This window comes from Ornithorhynchus anatinus, chromosome X4 (assembly GCF_004115215.2).
Source record: "Ornithorhynchus anatinus isolate Pmale09 chromosome X4, mOrnAna1.pri.v4, whole genome shotgun sequence".
NCBI lineage: Eukaryota > Metazoa > Chordata > Mammalia > Monotremata > Ornithorhynchidae > Ornithorhynchus > Ornithorhynchus anatinus.
The window spans coordinates 609,448-618,608 of NC_041752.1; the positions used below are offsets into that span (position 1 = coordinate 609,448).

The 9,161-nt window shown below is 65.7% G+C and overlaps 1 protein-coding gene across 2 annotated transcripts; it reads right to left on the reverse strand.

The window, feature by feature from the left end:
- Positions 1-230: 230 nt before the first annotated feature.
- On the reverse strand, positions 231-8,192 carry PARP11 (poly(ADP-ribose) polymerase family member 11). Of its 2 annotated transcripts, none has more exons than XM_029054362.2 (8): positions 8,066-8,192; positions 3,930-4,070; positions 3,541-3,661; positions 3,156-3,231; positions 2,475-2,547; positions 2,209-2,339; positions 1,239-1,390; positions 231-803 (listed from the first exon to the last, which is right to left on the reverse strand). In XM_029054362.2, the coding sequence occupies exons 1-8, from the start codon at positions 8,084-8,086 to the stop codon at positions 487-489; spliced, it is 1,032 nt and encodes a 343-aa protein (XP_028910195.1). In that variant the 5' UTR covers positions 8,087-8,192; the 3' UTR covers positions 231-486. The 2 variants fall into 2 exon arrangements, with proteins under 2 accessions (XP_028910195.1, XP_028910196.1); XM_029054363.2 differs by having other exon boundaries at positions 3,541-3,629; positions 8,066-8,191.
- Between the last annotated feature and the right edge of the window lie 969 nt (positions 8,193-9,161).

A 9,161-nucleotide genomic window follows, 5' to 3' on the forward strand; every position in this document is an offset into this window, starting at 1 on the left:
GGGGGCCGCGGCAGTCGGCTAACTGCCCCCCCGGGGACTCTACTTGGGCTCGTTGATGCGGAGAGGGCGAGCGAGGGTCCCCGCCTGAAGCCCACGCACAGCCACTCCTGGGGGCTAGGCCGGGGAGGAAGCTGGAGGACAGGTATTCGGCGGGGAAAAGAGCGCGGGGGCCCCCGGGGCAGGACGGGCGGAGCGGCGCCCCACCCGGAAGACCATGCAGACCCCCGGGCTCAACAAAACTCAGAACTCTTTGTTAAATAAGATCGCCTCCACCCACTGGGTTCGGAAAGTCACAGTATAGCGGGGTCCCCACAGGCGAGGGGGGGGGGGGGGGCCCGCGGCGGGAGGCCGGCGGCCCCCCCGAGACGGGGTCGAGCGCAGGCCGGATCCCGTGGCCCCCGCCCCCCAGCCCCCTGCCGCGGTCCTCCGGTCCATCCCCGCCCGGGCCCCGTCCCCAGAGGCCCCCAGGCAGGGCAGCAGCGCCGGTCAGAGGAACTCGATCAGGTACTCGGGGTAGATCTGGTTGGCGTCGAAGAGGACGAAGATGGCCGGGTTCCAGGTGTTGTCCACGCAGCTGTCGTACAGGTTGACGAAGCTGCCGTCCTTGGAGGGCGGCCGCACGTAGCGGGCGTGGCCCGTGATGTAATCGCCCACCAGCACGCGGGCCAGAAACATGGACTTGTGCGGCCGGCGCGCCGGGGCCGGGCTCAGGGTGACGCCGTGCGTGGGGAACGTGCCGTTCTGCTTCAGGTCGTCCCGGCAGAAGCGGCTGGAGTAGGCCGCATCCCTGGCGAAGTAGGTGCCTGGTCGGGGGGGGGGGGGGGGGGGGAGGGCGCTCAGAGGGCGGGCGGGCGGCCGGACGGCCGCCCCGACGCAGGAGACGGGGCTCTGCCGGCCGACCCCGGGGCGGGCAGAGGGGGACGTCCTGAGGGTCGCTGCAGGCAGACATGCGGGAAGGGCGGGTCCCCCCCGCCCCCCAGCCCCCGACCAGCCGGGTATGGCCAAGCTGTTCCAGGACCGGGCATCCCGGGGTCTCAGGCAGTCTCCGAAGACACGCCAGGAAGCCGAGCGGCCGGACCGGTCAGCCGGCTGCCGAGACTCCCCGCAGCGACGGGCAAGGCCCCCCCCGTCCCCCGGCGCCTGAGCCACCCTGCCCTCCGTGCCCCGCAGCGGCGCGGGGGCCCGCAGAGCCCGGGGGGAGGTGCCGGCCCGTTGCGCAGGGGCGATGGCCCCCTTACCCTTGCCGAAGACCGCGGCGTGCACCCCGTTGATGCGCCAGTCGAAGTTGTGGATGCAGATGGCTTCCACAAACTCCCCGCTCGTCCCGTGGAAGAGCATCTGCTCGTTGATCCTGGGGACGTGCCGCTTCTTCTTCAGCTGGGCCTTCTTCCTGCCCACACACACACAGCCAGCCTCCAACACTGAGGACCCCGAAGTCTGGGTCCCCAACTACGGCGAGGACCGCTTCCGGGAACACCCAGACACACACATCGTCAGGCCCCAGCACTGTGGAACCAGAGGACCGGCCCCCCGACGACACCACGGGCTGCTTGCACGAACCACCGGACCCACAGAGCCAGCCCCCACACTGCGGACCCTGAGGAAGGGTCCCCCCCCGCCAGCTACAGCATCGACGGCTTCCAGGAACACCGTCAGCCCGACACTGCGGACCCTAAGGGGGGGGTCTCCCTGCCCTAAGCACGGCACGGATGGCATCCGGGAACCTCCAGACTCAGTGAGGCCCCTCCCCGGGTGCAGAGCCCTTTCAGCCTGGCCGAGGGGGGTGGACAGATGGACCGACAGCGGGGACAGTAGACCCCAACGTGCGACGGGGATGCCGAGTCCGCAAAACCCTCCACGTTGCACCTTGCCCCAGCGCCAACTAAAATGACGCGACGCAGGAGTCCGGGCAGGTGAATCCCGGCCCCTGGGGGGACGAAGCGTGGACGGCCTGACAACCGACCAGCCCCGGGGTAAATGCTGTGGGACCGCGCACTGCTGGGGGGGGGGGGGAGGGCCGGGGCCGATCTGGGCCTGGGCCACGTGCACAGTCCCGGGCTGGCCCTTCCTACACACCCACAACTGAGGGTTACGCCTATCTACAGCCGCTCCAGGAGGCTCGGACCAAGCCCGGGACCCCGTCGGCCCCTGCGGCGCGTCTCCCCACCCGAGCCGAGGGGACGGGGTCGGCGGGGAAAACGGTCTCACCTGCAGAACAGCTCCCACAAGTCCAGGTTTTGAATTCTCTGAATTCGTTTAATTCGGCTGCTCTCCATGCTCTTTCCAAAGAGGCCAGCCACTTCGCTGTACTCGTTGCTTTGCTTGTGCAGAGAGACCAGCTGGAGAACAAGGGACAGCTTCTCTAAGGCCGCGTGGGGGGCTCACAGACCCGGGGGGTCGGGGGGGGGGGGAGAGGGAGAGGGAGGAGAGAGGGAAGGGGGTGCGCAACTGGAGCGGGGGGAGGGGGTCCTCACCTGGTACGGCTCTTCGGGGTTCACGTTCTCCCAGTGGGACGGCATGGGGATGGCTTCATTCTCACAAATGTAGCTTCAAACACACAAAGTGGGCCGGTGAGCCGGACTGGCCAGGGGCCGGCGGGCGCCGCGTCTCTGAACGGACACGCCGCCCCCCCGGCCGACTCCCCCAGGGCTCCTCCGCCGCCCGCGGCCGCCGGGCTCCGGAGCGGGAGGGCAAGACCCACGAGGGTCCCCTCCCGGGCCGCTCACCCTCGTCCTCCTCAAGATGCCCGGGTCCTCCCTGGCGGCCCCCGCAACCCTGCCCTCCCCGTCTTCTGTGGGGAACCCCGTCCCAGGGAGGGGAAGGAGGGGAGAGGGATGTGGAGGAGGAAGAGGAGGAGACCAAGACGAAGAAGGCCTCTGTTCCCACCCCGGCGCCGAGCCCCGAACCCTCTGCCCGGGAGGAGGCCCGGGGAGCACCTCCACCCCACGGCCGGATGGTCCTCCCGGGTTCACCCCGCTGCCGGCTCTGAACCGGGCCCCCTCCGGCCCCAGTGGGGGACACCGGGGGGGGCGGGGGGGGCGGGGGGATTTGAGGCAACGTATTTCTGGGTTCCTCCCATCCCCTCCTCCCTACGGGCAGGCCGCGACCGGGTGGGGCAGTGGTCGGCCGGGGCCAGTGTCCCCGGAGCGGCTCACCTGAAGGCACTGATGGAGAAAGGGGCTCTCCTGATGACCCGCTGCTTCCCCGTGGTCAGGTTCACCTGCTTCATCACTGGAACAGAGCCACCACCACCACCACCAGGCCTGCCATCGCCGCCCCCACGGCCGCCGCCCGCCTCCCCCACCGCCGCCGGGGGCCCCGGGACCCAGGCCTCGGCTGAGAGGGGCAAGACAGCCGCCCTGCTGAGCCGGAGCGCGGGTTCCCGCCCCGGGGCCCGGCCGGAACACCGCGGCAGGGATGGGGACCGGCCGCCCGGACCGCGGCGGCAGAGAACCGGCCGCTCCGGCCCCCTCTGCCCCTTCCCGGCCCTCCCCGGAAGAGACGACCCCCGCCCCCGGAACGGGCGGAGAGGCAACACACCGGCGAAGTCGATCTTGTAGCTGAACTTGGAGGTGGAGAAAGTTAAGGAGCCCTGGGGGTTGGTCCTGAAGCTTCTCTCGATGTCCTCGCTGCTCACCGAGCACCGAACGTTGGCGTCGGCCTGTGGCACCCGCCGGGTCGCCGCGTCTCGCCGGCGACCGGGGAGACGCGGAGGTGCGGTGGGGGGGGGCGGGGGGGGGGCGGATCAGGCACCCCGGCCCCCGGCTCCCGGACCCGCGTGCCTCGGACCGGTTCGGGGGTTCCGCCCTCCCGCTCCCGGGCCCCCAGTCACCCCCGGGGCTCCCGGGGAACGGGGAAGGTGAGGCCGTCAAGCCTAGAGTCGGCCCTAAGTCCCCGCTACTGCAGTCGTGACCCGAGAGCGCGGGTACCTGAAACATGTGCCACTTTCCACACTCGGCCAGGTAGAACCAGCCCCACTGGGTGTCCGACGTGTCCATGTCATCCACCCCGCTGTCATCGGCCTGGGCGCAGGGCTCACCCGGCGCCCCGGGGACCATCTCCTGCGGGGTCTGGGCGAGAGCCGGGCGCCGCCCCCCGTCGCACCGGGTCCGCGGGTCGGGGCCGCTCGGGGTCGGGTCGCTCTCCCCTCGGGGCGAGGCTGGCTGCCCGGACCCCCGCGTCCACCCTGGGCGTGGCTTGGCCGGCGTGGAGGTCGAGGGGTTGACGAACGTCAGGGCTCCCCGGCCCCTGTTTGCGGAAGGGGCGGCCCGGCCTTCCGGTCTACGTCTCTCCCGGCCCAGCCCGGGCGCCGGACCAGGACCCCGGCCCCCGCCTGCCCTCCGACCCTCTTCGTGGGGGCCGAGCATCGCCCGGTTTGCCTCTGCTGCGCCTCTTCGGGGGATGTGGGGAGGCGGGGAGGGGCCGGAGGTCTCCCTTCCCCTCTGTCTGACCAAGGGGATGAGACCCAGAACGGGGCCGGGCGGGGGGTTCCCGGCCCCAAACCAGCTTCTGGACCACCTCTGCCATCTCGCTCACACCCAGGGGTCTGGAGGCACCTCTCCGAGATTATAATGTTGGTATTCGTCAAGCGCTTACTCTGTGCAGGGCACCGTTTTAAGGACTGATACACGGTCATCAGGTCGCCCCACAGTTAATCCCCATTTTACCGATGAGGTCGCTGAGGCCCAGAGAAGTGAAGGGACTCGCCCACGGTCACACAGCCGACGAGTGGCCGAGCCGGGAGTCGAACCCATGACCTCTGACTGCCGAGCCCGGGCTCTTCCCACTGAGCCGCGCTGCTTCCCGAGGAGACTAATTCCCCGTTCGGTTAATTCCCCGATTAAGCCCCCCTTTCTTCCTCTCCCACGCTCTTCCGCATCAGCCTGACTCGCTCCCCTTATTCATCCCGCCCCTCATCCCCGTCACACTTATATTCATGTCTGAAATTTATTTGCTTGTACTGAGGTCTGTTTTCCCACTCTAGACGGTCAGCTCGCTGTGGGCGGGGACTGTGTTTATTGCTGTACTCTCCCGAGCGCTCAGTACAGTGCTCTGCATACAGTAAGCACTCCATAAATGTGACCGACAGCGAATGAATGGATCTCGGCTCCAATTATCCCACCTCTCTTCCCCTTGGTCCCCGGCCGGGTCAAAGCGGGGGGGTCGGCATTTAATACTAATGTCGGTAGTTGTTAATAATGTTGGTATTTGGTAAGCGCTTACTATGTGCCGAGCACCGTTCTAAGCGCTGGGGTAGACGCGGGGGAATCAGGTTGTCCCACGTGGGGCTCCCGGTCTTCATCCCCGTTTTACAGATGAGGTCACTGAGGCACCGAGAAGTTAAATGACTCGCCCCAAGTCCCACAGCTGACAAGTGGCCGAGCCGGGAGTCGAACCCATGACCTCTGACTCCAAAGCCCGGGCTCTTTCCGCTGCTTCTCCGAGAAGTTAAATGACTTGCCCAGGGTCACACAGCTGCCAAGTGGCAGAGCCGGGATTCGAACTCACGACCTCTGCATGACCAAAGCAAGGGACCCAGATGGCTGTGCTGGGGGGGGGGGGGGAGCTGGACCGGGGTGATGAGGAGAAGCCCCCTTTTCCCTCTGCTCTTCCCCCTTCCCTCAGCCCTGTGCTCATTTGTATTTATTATTTATTATCGTATTTATTTTGTTAATGAGGTGTCCCTCTCCTTGATTCTATCTTGATGATGTTGTTTGGTTTTGCTGTCTCCCCCCTTTGGACCGTGAGCCCGCCAGTGGCCGGGGATGGTCTCTATCCGTTGCCCAACTGCCCATTCCAGGCGCTTAGACCAGTGCTCTGCACATAGTAGGCGCTCAATAAATATGATTGAATGAATGACAAGGGGTGGACGGACACCTGGGCAGAGACGGTAGGGCTGATCCGGCCCGGGGGGGGGGGGGAGCAGGAAACTAGGGACCCAGCCCCACTCCCGGGGTCTGGAAATGAGTTGGGAAAGTGGCTTAGTGGCAAAAGCCCGGGCTGGGGAGTCGGAGGCCACGGGTTCTAATCCCGCCCCCGCCACCTGGTCTGCTGTGTGACCTTGGGCAAGTCGCTTCACTTCTCTGTGACCTCATCTGTCAGATGAGGATGAAGACTGGGAGCCCCACGGGGGACAAGCTCATTAGGGAGCGCGGGCTTGGGAGTCAGAGGCCACGGGTTCTAATCCCGCCCCCCGCCCCTTGTCTGCTGGGTGACCCTGGGCAAGTCGCTTCACTTCTCTGTGCCTCAGTTGCCTCATCTGGCAAATGGGGATGAAAACTGGGAGCCTCACGTGGGACCACCTGATCACCTTGTATCCCCCAGCGCTTAGAATAAATCAAAAATAATAAATGAGGGTACTTGTTAGGCGCTTACTATGTGCCAACCACTGTTCTAAGCGCCCGGCTCCGCCGCTAGTCAGCTGTGTGACCTTGGTCAGCTGTGTGACTGTGGGCAAGTCACTCAACTTCTCTGTGCCTCAGTGACCTCATCTGTAAAACGGGGATGAAGCCCGTGAACCTCACATGGGACAGCCTGATGACCCTGTACCTCCCCCAGCGCTTAGAACAGTGCTCTGCACATAGTAAGCGCTCAACAAACACCAACATTATTATTATTATTATCATTCTCTGTGCCTCAGTGACTTCATCTGTCAAACGGGATGAAAACTGTGAGCCCCACGTGGGACAACCTGATCGCCTTGTATCCCCCAGCGCTTAGAACAGTGCTTTGCACCTAGTAAGCGCTTAACAAATACCACAGTTTATTTACAAGGTGACGTGGCTCAGTGGAAAGAGCCCGGGCTTGGGAGTCAGCGGTCATGGGTTCGATTCCCGGCTCTGCCCCTTGTCAGCTGGGTGACTGTGGGCAAGTCACTTCACTTCCCTGTGCCTCAGGTACCTCATCTGTAAAATGGGGATTAACTGTGAGCCTCACGTGGGACGACCTGATGACCCTGTGTTTCTCCCAGTGCTTAGAACAGTGCTCTGCACCTAGTAAGCGCTTAACAAATACCAACATTATTAGAACAGTGCTTGGCACATAGCAGGCGCTTAACAAATACCCCCATTTATTTATTTTTCCTTGTACCCCTCCCAGCACTTAGAAGAGTGTCCGGCACATAGTAAGCGCTTAATAAATGGCATCAGCGTGGCTCAGTGGAAAAAGCCCGGGCTTGGCAGTCAGAGGTCATGGGTTCGAATCCCGGCTCCGCCACTTGTCAGCTGTGTGACTGTGGGCGGGTCGCTTCACTTCTCTGGGCCTCAGTGACCTCATCTGTCAAATGGGGATGAAGACCGTGAGCCCCACAGGGGACCACCTGATGACCCTGGATCTCCCCCAGCGCTTAGCACAGTGCTCTGCACCTAGTAAGCGCTTAACCAATCCCAACATGATTATTCTTGTATTATGAGAAGCAGCGTGGCTCAGTGGAAAGAGCCCGGGCTTTGGAGTCAGGGCTCATGGGTTCGAATCCCAGCTCTGCCACTTGTCGGCTGTGTGACTGTGGGCAAGTCACTTCACTTCTCTGTGCCTCAGTTCCCTCATCTGTAAAATGGGGATTAACTGTGAGCCCCACGTGGGACCACCTGATTCCCCTATGTCTACCCCAGCGCTTAGAACAGTGCTCGGCACATAGTAAGCGCTTAACAAATACCAACATTATTATTCTTCTCTGGGCCTCAGTTCCCTCATCTGTCAAATGGGGAGGAAGCCCGGGAGCCTCCCGTGGGACCACCCGATGACCCTGGATCTCCCCCAGCGCTCAGCACAGTGCTCTGCACCTAGTAAGCGCTTAACCAATCCCAACATGATTCTTCTTCTCCGGGCCTCAGTGACCTCATCTGTCAAATGGGGAGGAAGCCCGGGAGCCTCCCGTGGGACCACCCGATGACCCTGGATCTCCCCCAGCGCTTAGCACAGCGCTCTGCCCCTAGTAAGCGCTTAACCGATACCGACCGGGTTTTATTCTAGATGCGGGGGGGGGGAGGGGGATGGAAGGGGGGAGGCCCGGGCCTAACGGCTCCCCGGACGTGGCGAAGCGTCCGCCCCGCCCCGCCTCACTCACCGGATTGGCCTCCCACATCATGGCGGCGACGGCGGCGCGGGGGGCGCGGGGGCCTCCGCGGACGGTGTCGGGGGAGCAGAGGGGCGGAGCGGCCGCGCCCACCGCCGCCCGACCCTCCCCCTCCTCCTCCTCCTCCTCCTCCTCCTCCTCCTCCTCCTCCACACACTTCCGCCTTCGCCTCCCGCTCGGCCAATCAGCAGGCGAGGGGCGGGGCCCCGAGGGGGCGGGGCCGGGCGAAGGGGGCGGGGCCGAGGTGGTTTGGAGGGGCGGGGCCGGGAGGGAGGTGATGTCAGGGGGCGGGGCCGAGGAGGTGGTTTTTGGAGGGGCGGGGGCCGAGAGGGAGGTGACGTCAGGGGGGGCGGGGCCGGGAGGAAGGGAAGGGGCCGAGGTGGTTTGGAGGGGCGGGGCCGAGAGGGAGGTGACGTCATGGGGCGGGGCCGGGAGGAAGGGGACGGGGCCGAGGAGGTGATTCGAGGGGCGGGGCCGAGGGGAGGTGACGTCAAGAGGGCGGGGCCGGGAGGAAGGGGGCGGGCCGAGGAGGTGATTCGAGGGGCGGGGCCGAGGGGAGATGACGTCAGGGGGCGGGGCCGGGACGAAGGGGGCGGGGCCGAGGAGGTGGTTTTTGAAGGGGCGGGGGGCCGAGAGGGAGGTGACATCAGGGGGCGGGGCCGGGAGGAAGGGGGCGGGGCCGAGGAGGTGATTTGGGAGGGGCGGGGGCCGAGAGGGAGGTGACGTCAGGGGGCGGGGACGGGAGGAAGGGGACGGGGCCGAGGAGGTGATTCGAGGGGCGGGGCCGAGGGGAGGTGACGTCAGGGGGCGGGGCCGAGGAGGTGGTTTTGGGAGGGGCGGGGGCCGAGAGGGAGGTGACGTCAAGAGGGCGGGGTCGAGAGGAAGGGGCGGGGCCTAAAGGAGGGGACGGGCCGAGCGTGAGGAGGGGAAGTGGGCGGGGCCTAGAGGGAAGGGGCGGGGCCGCGAAGGCTAGGGTCGAATGAGGGGCGGGGCCTATGGGGAGGGGGCGGGGCCGAGGTGGCTGAGAGGGGCGGGATCGAGGTGATTTGGAGGGGCGGGGTCGTGAGGGAGGTGACGTCAAGGGGGC